The following is a 24,035-nucleotide window of genomic DNA, read 5'->3' as shown; positions in this document are numbered from 1 at the left end:
GATAATTCCAGCACCTGTGACTCATTTGGAATTGTTTATATTTAGAAGAAAATACCAAGGCTCTTTCCCTTGCCAAGAGCCACCAAGGTTAATTATTTCCTTTAGAAAACCACAGAGTTAATGAAAAAGGGCATGATATAACCAGGGAAGAGCAAGTTAAACAGAAAAAACCCTATGGCAAAATTTGAAATTAAATACACATTTTTCTTGTGCCACCTATAAGCTACCATTTTATACTTTTCATGGCATTTCAAAGGATTACTAAAGCTCCTTTTGACTGTTTATATACGGTCAGCTTGGATAATTTTTAAAATGCAGGGTTTGGTAATATAATAAAGACAGCCCAAAGAAAAATCATAATTGGTAATTTTTACCCCAATATGATTATAGAATGATGGAATATTAGATGTTCTGCTGAATAGAACCCATTTCTGGTAATGAAAATAGGTGATCAAACAATAGATGCATACATAAAGTCTATAGATTCTTACCACCAATGGTATTAGCAGATTGTGATCCTGAACAAGTGTAAAGGCAGAATTAGGGTAAGGGTTATAATAATCCATGAAGAGGGGAGAAGCAGTTTTTAAATGGATGGCAGATGAAAACAAGAAAGCTTTAGTCAGTTCTCCGGGGAAAAAAATTCTCTAACTCGAAAACAAAAACAAAAAACAAACAAACAACAACAACAACAACAACAAAACACTTTAAAAACTCCCAAAGCACAGATGTCTTTAACAAAACAGTACATTTAGTAGTTTTATAGCTGAAAAACAGAAATCAGACACTCATGTACAAAGCAGATGAAATGAAGCTGCAAAGTTTAATGTAAATTCTTCAGCTTTTCTATTACTGGTAATCCAAAATTTAATAATTAAATGTTTAAGTTTTTATTATTTAAACATTTAATTTAAAACTAGATGTACAGAATAACTACAACATCTTGTTGCTGAAGAAAAATCAGATGAAAAAGCTACAAATTGCATCTTTATTGGATTCACAGAAAAAATAAAATAAGAGGTGAGAGGAGGGGGGACAGTTTCTGACAGGCTGTACAATCATCTGTATACAACCAGTCACTACCAACTAAAAAAGAACACAGTTCCTTCAATGTAAATCTAAAAGTCTCTCCACTGGGTCTACTTTCATTTACTTTGATTAGCCATCTTAGGACACCTGCTTTGATCCAAGAGATTTTTCTAAAAGATGATACAAAAACACGGAAGACCATGCAAACCCTAATGAATTACTTTACAACAAAGCAAAGATGGAGATCACGGTAATATTTGTGTGTAGATATGTTGTAAAGAAACTTGCATACAAATTACGTATCTATACAAAAGACTTTGGAATGGAACATAATCATTCAAATAAATAAGCAAGCAAACAAACAAAAACTTTCCAATATGATTTACAATCTAAGTGACTTTACGGTAGGAAAGTCTTTTGATCTTAAAGTCTTCCTTGGTCTAGCCAATTTTACTGTGTTTTCACATTTTAGGGAAGTACGTGGAGTACTGCAGATTGGATTTCAAAGTAAAAACCAAATGCACAAAAATTATTCTGTTCTCTCCTGAAGTGATCTGAAGTTATAATGATCTAAAAAGCAGGTCCTTTAAGGAACATAAAAAGAAGGAAAAACAAAACAAAACAAAACAAACAAAAAACTTCTGAAATCTTTACTCTGAGGTTAACCTTGGTATTTTTTAAAAGACAACTAATAAAGCCAGGTACGGGGTGGCACACGCCTGTAATCCCAGTGGCTTGGGAGGCTGAGGCAGGAGGATTGTGAGTTCAAAACTAGCCTCAGCAACATAGCAAGGCCCTAAGCAACTTGGTGAGACCCTGTCTCTAAATAAAATATAAAAAAAGGTTGGGGATGTGGCTCATTCATTGAGAGCCCCTGGGTTCAATCCCCTGTACAAAAAAAAAAAAAAAAATTCTCATGATTAAATTTTATCCTAAGATCCTAGACATGAACAGTTTCTCGTTGTTTTCAGTTTCTCGTTGTTTTTAATTTTCTTTATGCATTAAACTTCCTATCTTCACGAATACTTATTTCAGTTTCCTAAAGGCAATAAGAATAACAAGGTGTAGAAATACACAACAGTGGTATAAAATTCAGTTGCCATTTGATTAATGATAATAATGAGGAAAATTTTATCAGCTAACATACATAGGGCTTACTCTTGGCCAGGCAATGTTTTAAATGTATTAAATATACTACATCATTTCATCCTCATGGCAACCTTATGAGGAAGATACTGGTAATGTCTTCATTTTATAAGTGATATATAAATACAGTAACTTCGACCCAGAACAACCAGGATTCAAACCTGGGCATTATGGTTCCAAAGCTCATGACCTAAATTCTATTATGACCTTAAACTCTATTATGGCACAAATCACTTGGTGATCTTGCTTAAGATCAGATCTGATAAATCTGTGATGGTACATAAGATTCTGCTTTTCCAAGTAGCTCCCACATGATGCTAATGCTGGTCTAGGCAGCATGAATGGAGGAGTGAGGTTCCAACTACTACTATGCTACATCACTGAAGACTAATGTACTCTAAAAAATCACTCCAAAATACACATTATCAGGGAAGAATATGACCTGATAGAATATGATCTAATCTTGACTTAAGTTGAGAAGAAAGCTCTTGCCTAGAGGACATCTATCTTTTTTTATTATTTGTAAATAACCTTCAGTTTGAAAAACAACTGTACTGAGTATTTTTGCTTATTTTTAGGACTCTTGTTGAGTCTCCACTGTTATTCTGTCTGGATATTCTTACTCTGCAAAGAGGAGAATTTGTCAGGCCTGACTTATGTAATCACGACCTGGTCCCTCCAAGCCTTGTTCTTTCCCAATTCCAAGATTCAGGTATCAGGTTATAAAAACAAATAGGATATCCAAATATTAATAAATCACCTAAATAACATCATAAGACCCTTAAATATCTTTCCAAAATAGTCAGGCATACAGAATAACCCTGATTTTAGAGTTTAATGCTAATGAAAATCTCTTGGTAAAGAAGAAGCAGGAATAAATGCTTCAATTAATAATGCCATAAATGTATATGTTATTATTCTGGTACACATAAAAAGAGATCATTTATTGTACTTAGACCTTAAAGTTGTGCTTTTAGTAAATGTCTTTGCTAGGATTTCAGCTTCTAAGGAAATAGCAAAAACATAAATCTTTAACAAGAACACAACAGAATTGGTCATTTCAGTTTATTTATCCTTGCTATAAATCAGCATATGCCTGCCAAAACTGCTAACTGCCCCCCTACAAAACAATACTATGATATATTTGGGAAGAGTAAGAAGATACCATTTATCCACGTTTGAATGGCATTAGCCAGAAGCAACCAGATTTTGATATTAATATATGGCAAGTATATTTTCCATATTTGCAAGTTTCTGAGTAGAATGTGAAAACCTTAAACTAAGGATTTGTGCTATTTAAAATATTTCCATGCAAACATTTGTATAGCAGATGAAATTTTTCTTTCTAAGTGGCAGATATCAATGATGCAGCCCTAGTAACACAAAGACAAGACAGCACCCACTCAAAAAATTCCAAAACATGCACGACAACTGACCCAAAACATTGAAAAAAAAAAATACCTTCATTTTTGTCAGGTGATGATGAACCTAAAGTACAGAACAAGAACTCAGTATATGGCTTGTCTTTTTTGAAATCAGCTTTGTCTTTATCCACTGGTCAATCTCCTAATACAGTAATATACAAGGAACACACTTATTCTAACATTGGCAAATAGAGGAGGCCTGATAAGCAGTACGTACGCTGTGACTGAGACACCATTTTTGTTCGACTTCTTCCTCTAGAATCTGTCTTGGCATTTCCCATGCCAGCAAGTGGTGCTGAAAGCTTTGCTCTCACTCGGCCTGAGGAATAAAATATTTGTATCATTAAACATTTTTCTACAATAATATAGAAATAACATAGTAGTAAGGGGAAAAGTCTTACTATTTTCAAGTATTATTAAATTCTGTAATAATGTATCCATCACTTACAGGTTATAGTCTCTTATATTTTTTAAAACTCATACTTTTCTTTTTTTAAATTTTAATTGTTTTGCTTTGCTTTCTTTTTTGAGATGAGATCCCAAACTCCTGGATTCCAGAGAGCCTCCTGTCTCAGTCTCCTGAGTAGCTGGACTATAGGCTCATGCCATATACATAGCTTCATTTTTTTTTTTTTTTATGTGCTGTACTCTATGCTAACTTTCCTTAAAAGCTAAGGATAAAGTCAAACTAGAAAACTTTCATTCTTAAAAGTTGGATATCATTAGTCCAATAGTTATAATTAAAATAATTACTATGGTCATGCCACTTATCTCTTAATTGGTAGTTTTAATTCTAAAATTTCAGTTTCTAGAAAATTTGGATTATTCTCTAATCCACTCCATAGTTTAAAATATAAGCCCAAACAATCCTTTTGATTGAAAATGTACTTCTCAACTGATTTGCAGGAAGAGATATTATTGGCAAAATATTTAATCTTTTATGTATCAGATTATAACACATGTATATGGATATGTTCACTGCTTTCTTTCCTAACCAACCAATTTTATTGAGAAAATGATTTGAGGAACTATATGTCACATAAGGATTGGCACATTTAAAAAATATTTCTTTTCTCCCTCCCAGTTGCATTCTTTTCTCCTCTATCACTGCCTCATTCCCCATTACAAAATATTCTCACACTATTTTCCAGAGCTCTTGAACTCAAGGAAATATGTTTGTCAAAGTGCTTACATAAAATGCCATCAGCAAAAACAAGTAATAATAAATATATCACCAGCTAGTATTTTGGTTTTCTCCAGCTATCGTTTCAACCAAATCAGAACCAATATCAGACATACTGAAAAATAGGGCTCAGAATCCTTTTTAATTAAAAGGTAAACTTTGTAGGGAATACAAAAAATTTTGGCTAGTCCAATATGGCCACATTAATTAGGAAAAAACACTGAAGAGCAGGGATAAATTTTTAAAAGTTAGAAATCATCAAGGGAAGATAAGAGAATGATAAGAAAGTGGAATAAAATAGAGGCAAAATTGGTGGAATCCTAACATTCTAACAACTTCAAGCCCCTAATGAGCTATACTTCACAAAGGCTTTTACAGAGTCTATTTTGAGCAGAATATTATGTTCTCACGACTAACAAGTAAAACTAAAACACCCCATTTTAATCACAAGTTCAATTTGAATCACAGACCAATTCCTCAAGTACTGATTCAAAAATAAGATGAATCTCAAAATGGACTACATAAAAGCATTTTAAAAGCATTTAAACTTCAATGACAAAGCAAATGCAATTGCATGCTCCCACAAAGTGGAAATAAATTAAAAAACAAAATACAAAGAAAAGCATTTTAATATCAATCCAGGAAAAAAATTATGTACTAAATCTATACTAGATTAAACATGTTAAGCAATTATGTTTTTTAGCAAGAAATGGTCCAAGATACAAAGCAAAACTGTAGGATAAAGAATTAAAAAAAAAAAAAATCCACACATATAACCAACACAATCAAATGTAGAAGCTGGGAAATGATTTGCAAATAAATTAACCTATCATTTTAGTTTTAACATGTAATTCCTAACAATGAAAATATTAATTTAAAGGCATTGTGTTACTAACAAAATGTATAATTCTTACCATCTTCAGATGCTGTTCCTAAATAAGAGAAATAAAACAATATTTCAACAAATACTGCCAATGCTGCTACCTCACAGCTCCCACCCAAGACTAAAATGCAAAGGTGAAAACAAAAAGTAACTTAGTCTAATAGATTAAATTTAAATTCGACAAGGTTCATTTTCAGGAAAATAAAACTGGAGATAACAATATTCACAACTCACAAAAAAGTTGAAAGTAGTCAAGTGAAAACTGAAAAATTCTTCTACATTTCAAAATTTTGAAGTGATTTTAAAAAAATAATCACTCAAAAAAATGTAATTAACAATTTTTGCAAATGAAGATTTTTACTGACTTTGGCTCCAGAGTAGTAATATTTTTCTATGTATTTTCAAAAGGTAGCCCAGAGAAGAATGTGAAAGTCAAATCCACAACATAGGCTTCATTTGCCCACATAAGATCAAATATTAGTGGGAGTAACACATGATGTAACAGAGGTGACTCTTCAAATAAAAGGCCAATAAGCTTGTTTGCGTGTATATGTGTACATGCGCATGCACACACTCCTGCACTGCTCTACCACTGAGCTATCCCCTTCTTGCTGAAGGTCAAAGTTGCCCAGGCTGGCTTTGTATTTGTGATCCTCCTGCCTCAGTCTCCTAAGTACTTGTGATGATAGGTATGTGCCACCACACTATGCCAAGAAAAGATTTTGTTTAGAAAGTAAAAAAAAAAAATTGTTTAAAGGTTCCAGGAATATTAATGTTAGAAAGGATAACCACAGGTTTGATGTATACAAACCATCTCTTTTTTGATGGTATGAAGGAGTACTGGGGATTGAACCTAGGGGCACTCTACTTCTAAGCTACATCCCCAGTCCTTTTTATTTTTATTTTGAGGTAGGATCTTGTCAAGTTGCTGAGGCTATCCTCAAGCTTGAGATCCTCCTGCCTCAGCCTCCCAAATTGCTGTGATTATAGGCATATGCCACCAAGTCCAACAGAAAACATTTCTTGATGGCTGTCATTTCAGCCATACATACAAAAAGGGAGAAACTAATGTAATTAAAACTCATGTATTCAACTAAAGAGTTTCATTTCATTAAAACAAAAGATACATTATAGATCAATTTTTAGAGTTTGTGATGAATGCTCAAAAAAATATAAAAGTGTCTCAAGTTTTCCTAGATTTCAAGTAACTCACAGATTGCATTATTTTATTATGAGTTATTTTAAAAAGCTCATACTTCGAGATAACATGGGATCTGATAAAAACGAAAGGAAAGTATAAATAATATGCTGACAAGTATCATAAAAAATATATAGGCTTGCTGCTTAATCCAGCAACTTTATTTATTTTTAAAAAATCTTTTAGTTGTAGCTGGACACAATCCTTTCATTTATTTTTATGTGATGCTGAGGATCGAACCCAGGGCCCCGCATGTGCTAGGCGAGCTCTCTACCTCTGAGCCACAACCCCAGCCCCTCCAGCAACTTTAGATAAACTGTAACAACTTGGATATAGAAATTTAAAAAGCAAAGCTTAATTTAAGTTCAGTTTTGATAAAATCTTGGTACTTGAAAAAGTATCTGTAATTTGTATTTCATTTTCATAAACAATCATTTGAACCTATGAAATAAGTCTCTCTATATATATACCAAAGTTAGTAAACTAAAGTGCTGAATCAAATAAATTTGGAGATTCCTTTCCATCCTTCTTAACCCAACATCGTAAAGGAAGACAAGAACTTCAACATACTCGGAGGCATATTTCTAAAAGCTCAGGTAAAATGTTTAAAATAATAATGGATTTAAGTTACAACAAATAGTAACCTACTATTTGAGTAGAACAGAAAATTTGAAAATGTTTATACCTAATCTAAAATTTGACCAAATAATTATGTAGCCATTTTCACATTAAGATCCTTATTAATTAAGTAGGATACATTTAGAAATTTAAGGAAGAATGAATAAGGATATAATGTAGAACCCAAGAACCATAAATATGTGTAGTAGAATTATAAAAGCAAGTTCTTACCATCCATCTTGTCAGAAGTATCCTCTTTGATGAAAGAGCAAGCAAAGAACAGAGGAAAACTTAGTGTATTAGAAAAAAATAATTTTATGATCCCTAAAAACTTTTAAAGAAGACAGAAGTCATTGCACAGGTATACTTTACTGCTGCACTATAACCTCACCTTTGGATAAATTTAACAACTCACTTTCTCGATTCCACTACTTGATAGAGAAGACCACACTGAAATGTATTTATACATACTGGCACTAGTAAAGATGTGGCCTTTGGTGCCTATGCAGGCAGAGCTGACATGGCAGGATTAATGCTGCTTTTAGGAGGTTTTGTTTGTGAGTCTGGCTTCTGGTAACTTGGTTTTGAATACCCTCTGTGCTGATAAAGTAATTCTAAGTGAGGGTGGGGGTCCCAGACTCTGCTGTACATCTGCTTAAACTGTTTTTGCAAACTGTGATTTACAGTGAACACCTGCTTTCTTTTTGAGAGTTTGGAGTCTGATGATTGTGGTTGACACAGTGCCTATGTGACTATTCTGCACTCCCCACACCACCTTGGACTAAGTCTTAAGCAAGTTTCCCAGGGCAGAAAAATTGTGCACATGTTTCTGTACTTCACTGCAGGGGGAAGGAGCAGGCCCCTAACCTTACCTGTAGGAGGGAGAACTTTGAAAGTCTATAAATTTCTTTTGCTATTTCTGTTATGTATTCTTTTGCTTCAGTCATGAGTACAGCTGATTCTGATTCCTAGAGTTCTTTTAGCAAGTCCCCAAAATGTGGGGGTGGTTTGGGAGGCCCAAAGTGTACCACTCTCTCTGTGCCCCTTCAATGTATGTTCTAAACTTCAAGTCTCAAGTCACCTCTTGGCACAGGATCCTGACTATGAATCCTCAGGACAAAGATCACAACCTCCCTGATCTCACTCTTAGCAACCACTCCCCATAAATACCACAACCAAATCTACCACATCCAAGGCTAACTCCTGAGCTAGGCTCTTTATATCCCATTCTTCATGCCTTCCATGGGAATTTTGCCATGAAGTATCTCCTCACATTCTTGCACTTCTTTCTTTCTCTACTGACTTACTACTTTAGTATATAAGTATACCGAATTCCTTGAGTCTTAAAAAACAGTAACTTCATTTCACCCCTTTCCTTGACCATCAAGCACAAAAATAATTCAGATTCTCCTTTTTAAAAAAATATTTATTTATTTATTTACTTTTAGTTTTAGGTGGACACAATATCTTTATTTTACATTTATGTGGTGCTGAGGATTGAACCCAGTGCCTCATGCATGCTGGGTGAGTGCTCTACCACTGAGCCCCAGCCCCTCAGATTCTCCTTTTCAACTTCTTCCTCAATCAACTGAAATTTGTCTTCTGTCTATGACATCATTGAAACTGTCCATTTTCTTTTCTATTCAAGGAGTTACATTGAGAACACTTGTAAATGTGCATACATAGGTCAAGGTTTCCTTAACATGAATTCCTACCTATCTTATATGACACCAAGTTTACTCTTCAGGAAGTTAAATGATATATTTCAAAACACTCCTAATCTCTTCCACCAAAGCATTCAGGACTTTAGGGAAAACACAAACAAACACAAACCAGTGGCAACGGCTTTACGGAATGTATGGAGTTTAATATCTATCTCTATCTCTCCCCCACCCCCAAGTTCTATACCATTGTTGTTCCCTAAGTACTTTCAGTTTGAGATCCCACAGGGACTTCAAACTCGAGATGCATAATACATAATAAACCTTTAGCTGCTCATCCCTCAGCAACTGCCTAACAGACTGAGACTCTCAGTACAGAAGCATATACCTGTGATCCCTGGTACCTCACATGGTACCTATCAAAAATTCAGTGCTCGTTAAAAGTGTTTCCAGAAAAGAATCAAATACCCATTCTGAACCATACATGCTCAGTCATAATAAGTAAGGCTCAAAGTAGAAGAAAACAGTCCACCTGTTGCAAGTGTAAAGCTTATATAATAGGTAGAAAGTAAGGTTGAGCTAAGGGAGAAAGTGGGAGAGGGAGAGAATAGGAACATTTTTACTGAACCTCTGAAAAGAGCCCCAGGGAGGCAATTCATTGTCTCCGAGTATAAAGCTGGGCCAGATACAGAAAAGAGAAAAGGTTAACACTTTTTTCTTCCAACATGAAACATACGTTCAATTTAAACCCTAAATAATAACAACAACAACAACAACAAAATGCAAAACTGACTTTCTGGTTTGCATTAAAACATTTTAAATATCATATTTTATCTGTAATAAAAATAATAACTATTCAATATATCATTAATTCTCATTTATTTATTTACTTTTTTAAGGTGCCAGGGATTGAACTCAGGGTCACTCAACTACTGAGCCACATCCTCAGCCCTATTTTTTGTATTTTATTTAGAAACAAGGTCTCACTGAGTTGTTTAGAGCCTCATTGTTGCTGAGGCTGGCTATGAATTAGAAATCATCCTGTCTCAGCCTCCCAACCTCCTGAGATTACAGGTGTGTGCTATTGTACCTGGCTCAATATAATAATATTTTTTAAGGCTTGGGAAGAAAGGTTGTTTTTTTCTAATTTTCTTTTAACTCAATTTTTAAAGTATAATTCACATATACAAAAAAATTCACCTTTCTATATTATACAACTCAGTGTTTTTACTACATACACAGATTGTACAACCTCACTATTAACTCTAGAACATTTTTTATCACCTATCAAAAAAAAAAAAATTTCCTGTACTCATTAGCTACCTCTATTTCTTCCACTCCTAATCCCTGGCAACAACTAATTTACTTTTTGGCCATAGATTTACCTATTCTAGTCATTTCACATAATTGGACTCATACAGTGTATAGCTATCTGTATCAACTTCATAATGATTTCAAGGTTGAACCATCTTGTGGAACGAGTCTTTATGTAATATACTCCTTTGTGGCTGAATCCATTTCATTATATGAACATATCCCATTTTATTTATACATTCACCTGCTGATAGACATTTGGACTGGCCCATTTTTTGCTACTATAAATTATGTTGCTATGAACACTCACAAGTCTTTATGAGAATACATGTTTTCATAACTCTTGTTAATATAGCTAGGACCACTTCTAGGTCACATGGTAATTCTGTGTTTAACTTTTAGAGAAATTGCCAAATCATTTCCGCAGTGCCTATATCTTTTTATATTTGACCAGCAGTGTATGGAGGTTCTCGATATCCTCACCTGCAGTTATTGAATTTTTTTTCTTTAATTTCTTGGTAGTGCTGGAAACTGAACCTAAGGTCTAATGTGTACCAGGCAAGCACTTTACCACTGAGCTACAACCCAACCAGTTCTGCTTACATTTTTTATTTGTAATCATTACAATGAATGTGAAGTGGTACTGCATCATGCTCTTGATTTGGACTTTCCTAATAATTAACAATATTGAGCATACTTTCATTCTTTATATCTTAAATAGAGAAAAGTTTTATGAAACTCTTTTCCATCTTTAAAAATGGAAGTGTCTGTTTTGTTACTAAGTTCTAATAGTTCTTTATATATTTGGGATACAAGTTCTTACTGGTTATATAATTTGAAGATAATTTCTCTTATTCTATGTGATGTTTTTTCATTTTCTTCATTGTGTCCTTTGAAGCAAAAAGGTTTTAATTTTAATGAAGTCTAATCTATCTTTCTTTCTTTACTTATGTGCCTGGCATCACATCTAAGAATCCACCACCTAATACAAGGTTACAAAGATTTATGCCCATGTTTCCTTCTGCTCTATTTTGAGTCTGTGAAACAGGAGTCCAAATTAATTCTTTTGCAGCCAGTTATTCCAGTAGCATTTGAAGAGAAGAGAATTCTTTCCCCATTGGATGGTCTTGACACCCTTTTTGAAAAATCAACTGACCATAAACACTATGAGTTTATTTCTAGACCCTCAATTTTATTCCACTGGACCATAAGTCTATCCTTACATTAGTACCCCAAAGACATAAAAGTAAGTTTTTAAACTGGGAAGTATAAATCCTCTAATTATGTTGTTCTTTTTCAAGATTTTTTCAGCCATTTTTCTGTCCCTTGTATATTTGTATGAATTTTTAGGATCAGCTTCCCAACTTGTATCAAAAGGAAGATGGAGGGGTAATGCATTGAAGCAATGTATCAATTTGACACCTTATTAATATTAACCTTTAAAATTTTGAGCCAGAATGTCTTTTCATTTATTTGGGTCTACTTTAATTTCTTTTAAAAGTACAAATTTTTGTAGACATTATCCCACACATCTTTTGTTATATTTATTCCTAAGAATTTTATTTTTTTTAATGCACTCAACCACTAAGCAACATCTCCAGTCCTATTTTGTATTTTATTTGGAGACAGGGTCTCACTGAGTTAGTTGCTTAGCGCCTCACTTTTTCAAAGGCTGGCTTTGAACTCAGGATCCTGCTGCCTTAAGCCTCCCCAGCTACTGGGATTACAGGCATGCACCATCGCACTTGGCTCATTGTGTAGAAGATCATGTTTTCTACAAATAGAGGTAATTTTACTTCTTCCTTTCCAATGTGTCCTATTTTTCCATCTTACCTAACTGCCCTGATTAAAACATCCATGATGATGTTGAATAGAGAAGGTAAAAATGGTCACGCTTGTTTTTTTTTAATTGATAATAGATAAAAGCATCTAGTGTTTCACTATCAAATAATGATATTAACAGGGGCTGGGGTTGTGGCTCAGTGGTAGAGCACTCACCTAGCATGTGTGAGGCCCTGGGTTCACTCCTCAGCACCACATAAAGATAAATGAATAAATGTATTCTGTCCATCTAAAACTAAAACCAAAAATTAAATATAATAATGATATTAACTGTGGATTTTTCTAAAGATACTCTTTATTAGGAGAAAGCTCTCCTCTATTCCTAGTTTGTAGAATATATATATATTTTTATCTTAAAGGATGTTGAATTTTGTCAAAAATGCTTTTTCTGTAAATACTGAGATGACCATGTGGTTATTTGTCCTTTGTTAATATGTGCATTGTTGATTAACTTCCACATATTGAAATAAATGTCATTTTGGGCAACATGTTTCTAAACAAAAATGTTTCTTGAAAATTAAAAGCACTAATCAACCCACCATTAACATCTTTATATGTATATTTCTAGTCCTTTACACAAAGTGATGAACTTACCACACGTTGATAATCTATATCATTCTATCTTACTTGAAAATATGACTTTTTAATGTATGCATAGTACATATAAGGATATAAAAAACTTAATCATTCCTTTGTTATATATAAAATTGACTCTAAAACATCTGTTACAATGAACACTTTTTATTTCTTGATATAATTATCTAAACATTGAATTATTGGGTCAAAATTTCTGAAGATTTAAAAATGCTCCATGGGTATTACTAAGATTGTCACTCAAAAATAACTATCATTGCTGATTCATAATGTGGTTGGGGGAGGCATGGGAGGATTAGATGAACTCTAGATAGGGCAAAGGGGAGGGAGGGTAAGGGAGGGGGCATGGGGGTAGGAAAGACAGTGGAATGAGATGGACATTATTACCCCAAGTATATGTACGAAGACAAGAATGGTGTGACTCTACTTGTGTACAATCAGAGATATGAAAAATTGTGCTCTATATGTGTAATATAAGTTCTAATGCATTCTGCTGTCATAAATAACAAATTAAATTAAAAAAAAACTATCATTAATTCACATCAACATTGCTTGGTAAGGTCCTATTTACCACATTCTTATCAATTAAGGGCACTAGCTAAACATTCTTGTTACTGTAAAAATAAGCTCATGTTTCTCAGAGACTTGAAATATTTCTTGCTATTTTAAACTTTTTTACAGTATCTGGCAAAAACTTTCCCCCTTTTAGTTTTGAGCCCCTTGATTTCAGATTTTCACATACTACATTTAAATTCAAGAGATTTTGCTCTCATAGTTTTTTTTGCTTGTGTTTCGAAATTCTGTCTACAACCTGAGATTAGATGAATACTCACTGACTATGCTTCATCAAGTTATTTTGTTTTCTCCAAGCTTTCAGTCAGGTGGAATATGTTTTTATGTGGCATATAACATGGTTATAATCTAATTTTGTACTAAATTGTGAACCATGTGTAATAACATCATGTACTACTGAATAATCTATCTTTTCCTCATAATTCTGAATGCAACTGTGCTAATTTTATCACATACTTAATTCATACCTAAACACATTCATTCATTGTGTTCCAATGAACTACCTGTTTTGTCTTTCGCTAGTACTACCTAAGAAAGAAAAATGAAGTTGAAACAGATATACAAATGAACAGCCAACCTCAAAGTTTTCAAATTGATGGGCATAAAAACAGAAAAACCAAACTCCAAATAGTTTTTTGAATATATGTTTAAGCTTTGGTTAGACATAGAGCTTTGAGTTCTTTTTTTTTTTTAAATATTTATTTTTTAGTTGTAGTTTATTTTTATGTGGTACTGAGGATCAAACCCAGGGCCTTGCACGTGCCAGGTGAGCACTCCACCGCTGAGCCACAACCTCAGCCCAAGAGCTTTGAGTTCTCTCAGACCAAAGGCTTTAAAATCTTGGTAAGGAACAAGAAGCAGGAGAAAGAAAAGAGATATTGGTTATAAGGCTGATACCATTCCCATACTTTCCTTAGTAATCCATTGCTTAATGTGGCAGAACTACAGAGTTATAAAAGTTCTATTGACAATCATGGAGTCAAGAACTGTTTCTTTGATCAAGATGATAATGAGAAAAGGGGGAAAAAAAACCACAAAAGATGATGAAGAGGAAGGTAAAGGGGGAAAAGTAGGAACTATCCACAATACAGAATCATATTAAAACATGGTTTATTCTTAATTAGCAAGAATAGCATGGTAATGATTAAGACATGTCACTTTGTCTTCACTGAGATCACAGGGAGAACACTGTGTAATTTCCCCAAATTAGCTGCCTTACCCAATGATGCATAGGAACCTGGATTCAGGGCGCCTGCCCCTAACCGTCCACTTCGCACAGATTGTCCAGCAGCATGATGTGCCTTGGCACCAGCAGCAGCATTCACATCAATGTCACTTCGAGAACGCTGCAGGCTTCCTGGAAGGGAACTGGCTTTGCTGCTGCCTGCTGATACTATGGAACACAAAACAAAGGTGATCAATATTATTTAAATAATTGTAAACAACATAAAAATCACATAGACTTGAAATCAACATAAGCTAATAAACATGATGACATATAGTCAGCAAGGAAGCAGCAGCCAATGAACAGTATTATATTAATGACAGTCTATCTCAATTTCAATCCTAACACAACGAAGATTTCTTAATATTTCTCTGCCTCATTTTCTTCTCCCATGAAATGGATACAATGACCAATTATGACTATAAAATTCATAGGACTGTTACATAGATTAAAGAGATATTGTTTATGACTGATCTATGAAAATGAAGTGGAATATAAGATAAATACATGGAAGTAATATTATTTTTACTATCAGAAAAATGCAGAAAAAATAGCACAGAAATAGGGATATTTAGAAATTAAAGGAGGTTCTGCCACTCTTGGGCATTTATGAAAGTTAAATCATTAAATTTCTGAAATATAGTTTTTTAGTTTTAAAAAAGAAGAGTTTGATAAACCATGAATCATAACCCATTAATAGGTTGGGAAATCAACTGAATGGGTCATGACTAGCGTTTTAAAGAAATGAAACAGAATAGAAAACAGAGTGCATTACATATAAGGATAAGTACTGCTTCATGGAACTTTAGTTTATACTACATATGTATATATGCACAGTTGTAGTATACATGTGTGGCCTGAGGTTATGGAAATGATTTTTACACTATGGATCACATCAAAACAGTTTAAAGCCTATTTCTTAGAGATAAAATAGGCTATGACTCTTATTTAAAATGCAATTACCTCTTCCAGCCACACTTGATGGATTTGCTGTAGACCATTTAGAAGAAAAAGGGCGACTGCAAGGTAAAAAGAAATGTTTTCAATAAGTGACTTCATTTACTATGGCTCTGACTGCAACTAATGAAATACTAGTTTTCTTAAAAGTTAGGAAACTTCTTCATTTTTTTTTTAACCAAAAGATAAGGTCTTGCTAAATTGTTGAGACTGGGCTTGAACTGTGATTTTCATGTCTCAGCCTTTTGAGTCACTGGGATTATAGGTGTGTAGAAATTTAAGCTTCTGGGCTGGAGTTGTGGTTCATTGGTAGAGCGCTCGCCTAACGTGTGCGAGCCCTGGGTTTGATCCTTAGCACCACATAAATAAAAAATAAAGGTATTGACAACTACAACTAAAAAATAAATATTAAAAAAAAAAGAAATTTAAGCTTCCTTTTAAAAAAATCACTCAAACATGTCATCAATATCAATGGTATCTCAATTAGTTATAAATCAACACTAAAATAATTGGTGATGAATAAAGCATAAACTCTACAGAGAGATTGCTTTTATTCACTTTGGTCTTCAGTGTACATCATGGTGTCCACCACAGAGGACTCAATATTAGCATTATCCACCGCTTGTATCCTGAGGTATTTTACTTAGAAGAGAAAGAGGCAGTGTTATTATTAGCACATACCAGCATACCATAGCCTCTCACCTAAGTTATAGGGTTGTGGCCATCAGCAATTCATGCAGTTACCATGCAGCTATCACACTCCTCAATGGACTATGTGGGAGGTCAAACACAAAGCTAAGACCTACCACTGAGAATGACATACGTGATTAGACAATGCTAAAAAAAAAAATAAAAAAAAAAAAATCTCTAATCATCTCAACATTTCCCTTAATATATTAAAAAACTAGACTTTAGTATAGTATTCACACAACCCATGCCTCCTTAAAATTTGGTGCCTCACCCTAAACCCTGGCCTGCTTCAGAGTTGCCAAGGCAACTAGCAGTGTTTGTAGGGCATCGAGGCTCTAAATAGAAACAAATTACAGAAAGATAAACTGACATTCTGTGAGTTGTTCTTCCCTAGGGAAATATACAAATAATTTGACACAAGACAGAGGGCCTTGAAGATGGAAAGAGGATCACTGTAAGGAAAAGGCTTAAACATTTTTAGTAATCTCAGAGGTCTAGAGAGACAGAAAATACTGCCAAAGCAGCAAGAATTTGAAGTAGCCAACTGGGCGCAGTGGTGCACCCCTGTAATCCCAGCAACTCAGTAGGCTGAGGCAGGAGGATTCCAAGTTTGAGGCCAGTCTCAGCAACTTAGTGAGGTCCTGTCTCAAAATAAAAAATACATAGGGCCAGGTGTGGTGGCATATGTCAGTAATCCCAGCAGCTTAGGAGGCTGAGAAAGGAGGGTTGCCAAATACGAAGCCAGTTTCAACAACTTAGCAAGGTTTTAAGCAATTTAGTGACACTCTGTCTCAAAATAAAAAATAAAATGGGTTGGAGATGTAACTCAGTGGTAAAGTGCCCCTGGGTTTGATTCTCTAGTGTCAATTAAACATAAAAAAATTGAAGTAGCCAACATTATGATGAGAAGAGAGTTATGGAGATACTAAATCATTTTGCCCCCTTAAGCATTTCTGGAATTCTTGAGATGTGCAAAAGATTAAGAAGGAAAGCAGTGGAGTTTTTACCAGTTGCACAGATTTGTATAAAAACTCTTAAGATGACTTCTCAATCTCTTACAATTACTCCACTATAAGGTCCTAGAAATGGGCTATTTACAGTATGAATTATTTCTATAGTATTTAAATCAGTGCTTCCCAGACTTTCACAGACTATGCACATGTAGAAATAAAATATGTATCATTAAACTCTGGGTAAAGAAGTTAATCTTGCATATAATACAGCTTTGAGACAACAGATACCCCCCCAAAAGTTGCTTGAGTCACCATATTTTAAAGGCTTTAGGTGAAAACAAAGCCAACCATTCAAAAGTCAACCATTCATCTCAAAGAATGCTGGGGAACTGGGGAGAAAAACAGATCAGTTAACTATCACTTGCATGATCTTACTTGAGACTTTCTTGTGAGCTAGATGAGGACCGGTCTGACTGTGGAAGAGATGCTACACTACCAGAACTCTTTAAATAAGTTTGAAGACTTTTCTGATAAGATGGCTCAAGGGAATTATATAATGTTTCTGCTTCACCAGGAAAGTGGTTTCTGAGGCCCATGTATGTCCTGTAAATAAAAGAAGGAAAAAAAAAAAAAAAGCACATTAATAGTTTTACATGATTAGGCTTTAACAATAAAATGTGCACATTCAAAGATGAAGATGAACTCAGTTTTTTAACACATTTACTATGTGTCAAGGTGAATATATTCTAAATTAAACAAGTTACTGAGGAAATACTGTAAGATCTTGACAAAACAGATTTCAGTTCAAAACCTGGCAATGTCATTTATGGGTTAACTGGGCCTTGGGTAAATTTCAAATTTCCAGATTTTTTTGGTTGGCTTAAGGAGGTAATATCACCTTTACTGGATCATTTTAAAGATTACAAAGAAACATAGGCCAAGCATCTCACACAATACTGGGTACACAATATATACTCAATAAATGATATATACTCATAAATAATAGTTTCTTTTATTCATAATAAAAGTAAACAGATTATGATGGAATAAGAATACTGATCATTACACAAATGAATATTTCAAACAGGATGTCAGGTATCTAGTACAGATTTCTAAAAATATATATATATTTTTAGTTGTAAGTGGACACAATACCTTCATTTATTTTTATGTGGTGCCAAAGACTGAACCCAGTGCCTTATACGTGCTAGGCAAGCACTCTACCACTGAGCCACGATTCCAGTACCTCTAGTACAGATTTAATGGATAAAATCAATCTCAATTTTATTGACGTGCTAGTGAATCAGAATACTTGGGACACATCTGATATTTTTATTCTCTTAATACAACGCCTTTCAAAAATGTTCAAAGCATGTTTAAAGTGTCTCAAAATAGACTACAGACTTACTTTCTTGCCTCCACCCTGGCCTCAGCATCAGCATCATGAATTCCCTTCTTAATAGTTTCAACTAAGACAGCTGCATGTCTATGAAATAAATAAATCTTCAGATTCATGTAGAAAGCTGTGCATTTTAGCATAAATGATACTCTCACATGTTACATATCCATCACAAAGGGGCAGAAGAGGTGAAAAGATTAATTAGTATACAATAATAAATCTAAGATTGCATGATCTTCTAATAATCTCAAGGCATTTCATTCACATATGGTTTTCTTCTGACAATGGAGACAATATAATCTGATAGCAATTATTTTTATGGAATCCAGATCATGTATAAATGTATAATGCCTAAATTTTAAATGTTTTAATGAATTTGAGGGGGAATAAAACCTCTTTGTGTGGCTCTTCATTAACCCATCATTGTAGAAAATGATTTGCTAAGACTATGATCAATTTTGATCTGACCATATCAAATAGTAGCGGCCACAAAACTTAAAAGAAAACTTGGAATTATTTCATGTCATCAACAACAAATACTATTTCTAAAAAACAAGATGTGAAGAGATTTAAGGACTTCCATGAAAATAGAAAATCAGCAATGCACTCAATGTAAATGGAAATTATCACTGAAGTGTCAAACTTGAGAATAAGAAATATAGCCATGCAAATAGCCAGTGTCTGATGATCAAAATATGCTATATACATGTATGAATATGCCACAACAGAACTCCTTATTCTGTATAATTAATGTGCATTAATGAAAAAATACCCAGTGACCAACTAGCTGCCCACATTTTCCTTTCCTTCCTCTCAGAATTACACTAGATAATATATAGTATATTACCTGACCAATGACACCAGATAAAAGGAAGCTCCTTCCTTCCCTCTATATTAAATTATTCACTACATGATTAATTGCAGCTCAGGAAATCTATCTCACATGATTTTAAATTTTTTGCCTAACTTAACTTGAAGTATCTTATATAACCATCCTTCCTAAGGGACCCCCACCCACTCCACAGAGAAAATCATATTATTATAACTGCAATGAGTAAGAGCACAACAGCACAGTTTTAAAGGAAAACCTGTACAAATAATCTTTAAGGAAAAATGAGAAATAACAGAAAACCGATACCAACAGGTTCTAGAGAACTGGTGACAACGGGGAGAAGAGGAGAAGAAGGAGGGAGAGACAAGGCATACCTTTCCAATGAATGAGTCTGCCACTCTTGTAACAACAAATCTAAAAATTCAAATGAACGCCTGAAAAATAAAAAGTTAAATTTTAACTAAATGTTGTATTAAGAAACATATTAATACTTCCTTTTTAATACTGTACTTTGTCCCCTGGATTTAAGCATATGTTTTGTATGGCTTAACTATGGAATATCTGATTTTAAGAATCCAACTATTCTTACAATAAATCATTGAAAAGTACTTAGAATTCCCTCATAAATTTTACATTAAACAAACATTTTTAAGGTAAAATTAACAGTTTTCATTTTAAAACATTTCTTATATATCTTACTATGCACTAGACATTGAAGATATATATATACACACATACATATACATAAGCATATATATATATATATATATATATACCACAATGACCAAGAAAGCCATGACAATCTAGATCTTTCATTTCTACATTATTTCCTTAAATATATATGTACATTATTTTAAACCAAGTTTGTTTATTTTCTTCTAAGCCCTCCAATTTCCACCTTCAACTTTCAATCTTGGCTCTTTTTTCTTGGCTTTTTCTAATGGCACTGTTCTCATGTTATTTTCCTTCCTTTACAAACACTTTTTTCTTTCCCTACCCTTAAACAGGTACTCATCTGGTTGGTGTCAATGTTCTCTTTTATAGTTTATTTACTTGATAACATCATCCACCTACTCAGTCTGCCAGATATAATTCCCACATCTATAACCAGATACAATTTTCACATCTTAGTCCTATATCTCTAGCATTAGTTCTTTGCCTCAGCTATTAAAAGTTCTAATAATAAACTTGTGGACATCACATAAGCAATAAGTGTCAACTCAGATACTACATACAAAAGAATAAACTAACTTTTATTTCTTGAATCTACTCTTTTTGGGGTTGGGGATGTAGCTCAGTAGTAGAGTGCTTGACTAGCATATGCAAGGCCCTGGGTTCAATTCATAGCACCACAAAAAAGGAAAAACAAAATCCATTCTTTTGTCCCATATCATACAGATTAGGAAATAAGAAACTAGGATGTTCAATTAACTTGCCCAAAGTGATAAATCTAGGACTTAAACTCCAGCATTCTGACTCCAGAGCTCACAGTCTAAAGACACCATTTCTTTCATCCATATTCTATTATCAAGTGTCATTTCTTTTTCTTTTTTTTTTTTTTAATTTTNATGCAAATCAAAATCAAGTGTCATTTCCACACATGAAAGATATTTTGAATCTATTAAATAAAATCTTCAATTATTGTCAATATAGGTAATGTTCAGACCCTGCCTTCCTTTTACATAACAACTCCTATTTAAACTAAAGCTTCTCATTATTCCCTTTCAATCACTGTTAATAGCTGGAATAAAAATTAGCCTGGATGAAATTACTTCTTCACCAAAAATCTATAGTTGTCAATCACTCCTACTATCCAAATAGCAATGTCAAAATTCTGCTTCACGACATACAAAGCCCTCCACATTGTCACTTTAACCTACTCTCCACCTTGCTCCCCAAATAGTCTCATTTATACTGAGACCTCCTGTTTATCATGGGTTCTGGCTTCAATGGCCTGATACTTCTGCAGCATGTGGCATAAATTTACATATCTGCTTAGTGCACCCTAGTTAATAACTTCCCCTAATTAATGGATCATTCTTCATTTTCAAGGCAATTTTTTTTTTTTTTTTTTGGTACCGTATATTGAACTCAAAGGCACTTGACCACTGCCATATCCCCAGCCCTATTTTGTATTTTATTTAGAGACAGAGTTTCACTGAGTTGTTAAGCACCTTGCCGTTGCTGAGGCTGGCTTTCAACTCAAGATCCTCCTAAGTCACTGGGATTACAGGCATGTGCCATTGCACCTGGCTTCTTCAAGGCAATTTTCATTCCCTCTTCTCTGTTACATTCCTATTTCTCTAACTATCATTCTCCTCAATATAAGACAGATTAGTAATCTTTCCTGAAAAGGGTCAGACAGTAAATATTTTAAGCTTTATGGATCATATATAGTCTCTGTCATATTCTTCTTCCATACTCTTTTTAAAATTACCTTGTAAAATGTAAAAAACATTTTGTTTGTAGATATTACTAAGACAAGCTATTAGCAGACTGAACCTATGAACTAATTCCTGACATGTCAGGTAATTAAACAACTGTGAGCAAAACTCTGAGCCACTCAAAGGAAATAATAATATCTTAATCAGTTTTTGTCTAACATTCAAACTATTTAAATAAATATGCTTACCAAAATTTAAAAAAGAATAGAGTTCTTAATAAAATTTCTTAAGGATTAAATGCACAAGTTTTTTTCTTTCTTTATTAGTGATGGTGATATCAAAAACAGTAGATGTCATATAAAGAGAAAGAGAGGGACAGGCAGAACCGGTTAGGCTATTTACTCTGTTTCAACCACTAGGTTAGGTTATACTAATGTGTGTCTCATTTCATCCTCACATTCTATGTAGTTCACATCATTAGCCCTGTTAACACACACAGACTCTGAGGTAGTTGGTGACACTCGTAGAATTCTAGCCTACTCCTGATTCTAGACTCTGAAACACAATGCAAGCAGCAGCTCAGAGAAATCAAAGCTTAATATGATAAAACTGAGAAATATGAGTGATTATAATAACTGCTTCATCTGTATTCCTTCACATGAGATATATAAGGTTTTATTTTAGATTTTTTGGAAGACAATTTTAAGAAATTAATGATAATCAACTTTTACTCCAAACCAAAAATTAAACATTATACAATGTTAAAGTTAAGACAAAAAAATATTTTTTTTCTTTTTTCAAAACTTACCTCTTGGAAGGGAGTGGGATAGGGGTAGGAAAGATGGTAGAATGAGATGGACATAATTACCCTAGGTACATTTATGAAGACATGAATGTTGTGACTCTACTTTGTGTACAACCAGAGATATGAAAAATTGTGCCCCATTTGTGTACTATGAACTGAAATGCATTCTGCTGTCATGTAAAACAATTAGAACAAATAAATTAATTAATTAAAAAAAAAACTTACCTCCTTACAGGAACTGATTTTGATGTGCAATTGCTTGTTATTAAAGGGATAAGTCTGGGTACATGAGTATGCTGAAAAAGATATATTAGAAAAGGATGAAAAATACTGTGCACTGCATGTAGTTCTTTCTTCAAAGTAACTTAGTTACATTATAAGATAAATGACAGATTTTGAAAGAAATTAAGAAAAGTTTTCCAAAGCAAAGTAAAAATTATGATGATTCAGTTTCAAAAGGACAGCTGTGAATACAGTAAGATATAACAAACACAACTGTGAAGAACTGTTAGGATAGTATAATTCATGGCAGAGGTAACACAAAGAAGGACTAGGCAGGAACTATCACATTCTGAAGTAACATGGCTACTGTTGGTAAAAATTATAATTATGGGCTGGGTTGTGGCTCAGTGGTAGAGCGCTTGCCTGGCATGTTTGAGGCCCTGGGTTCGATCCTCCACACTACATAAAAAAATTAAATAAAATAAAGGTATGTGTCCATCTACAACTAAAAAAATTTTTTTTTTTAAATTATACTGACACATCATCAAAGCAGGTAGTTACAGTAAATCTGTATTCCTAACTATTGAAATGATAATTTTAATAGAAGTTTCATTCTGGCTAAACCAGCTGTTTTATAATTCAAGTAAAAGTTCAATAGACATAATCTACTAACTTCTATTAGTAATTCTTATGCTCTTCTTTAGTGAAGCAAACACTATAAAATTAATAGTAAAGATAGGATAAAATAGTAACCTAAATATATGTATTTGATGTTATAAATCTCCTATTTTTCTTCTGAACTAATGGCTGGGTCACCTAGGAAGCAAACTCTGAGATAAAGAGTTTAGCATGTACAATATATATTAAAATGTGCCCTTGGGAGCCAGGTACAGTGGCACATGCCTGTAATCCCTGAGGCTCAGGAGAGTGAGGCAGGAGGATCATGAGTTCAAAGACTACCTCAGCAAAAGTGAGGCAACTAAGCAACTAAATGAGACCCTGTCTCTAAATAAAATACAAAATAGGGATGGGGATGTGGCTCAGTGGCCGAGTGCCCCGAGTTCAACCCCAGAGCCCTCCTGACAAAAAAAAAAAAAAAAAAA

General features: G+C 33.8%; 1 protein-coding gene across 50 annotated transcripts in view; it reads right to left on the bottom strand.

Annotated features, from left to right (window-relative positions):
• Positions 1-24,035, bottom strand: part of Clasp2 (cytoplasmic linker associated protein 2) — a 191,423-nt gene that overhangs the window by 74,364 nt on the left and 93,024 nt on the right. For 29 of the 50 annotated variants that reach the window (XM_048794722.1, XM_048794732.1, XM_048794736.1 and 26 more), the window contains 9 exons: positions 22,936-23,006; positions 19,896-19,955; positions 18,699-18,776; positions 17,726-17,893; positions 15,654-15,709; positions 14,685-14,858; positions 7,713-7,736; positions 5,697-5,714; positions 3,817-3,918 (listed from right to left, as the gene is read on the bottom strand). In XM_048794722.1, coding sequence (XP_048650679.1) covers positions 3,817-3,918; positions 5,697-5,714; positions 7,713-7,736; positions 14,685-14,858; positions 15,654-15,709; positions 17,726-17,893; positions 18,699-18,776; positions 19,896-19,955; positions 22,936-23,006 — 751 coding nt within the window. Of the gene's footprint in view, positions 1-491; positions 519-3,636; positions 3,664-3,816; positions 3,919-5,696; positions 5,715-7,712; positions 7,737-14,684; positions 14,859-15,653; positions 15,710-17,725; positions 17,894-18,698; positions 18,777-19,895; positions 19,956-22,935; positions 23,007-24,035 lie in introns of all 50 variants that reach the window. The other 21 variants (XM_048794715.1, XM_048794730.1, XM_048794720.1 and 18 more) reach the window with 3 other exon arrangements.

This window comes from Marmota marmota, unplaced genomic scaffold (assembly GCF_001458135.2).
Source record: "Marmota marmota marmota unplaced genomic scaffold, marMar, whole genome shotgun sequence".
Taxonomy (NCBI): domain Eukaryota; kingdom Metazoa; phylum Chordata; class Mammalia; order Rodentia; family Sciuridae; genus Marmota; species Marmota marmota.
Note: the sequence above shows the minus strand (reverse complement) of the source record. Positions and strands in the feature narration are given on the sequence as shown.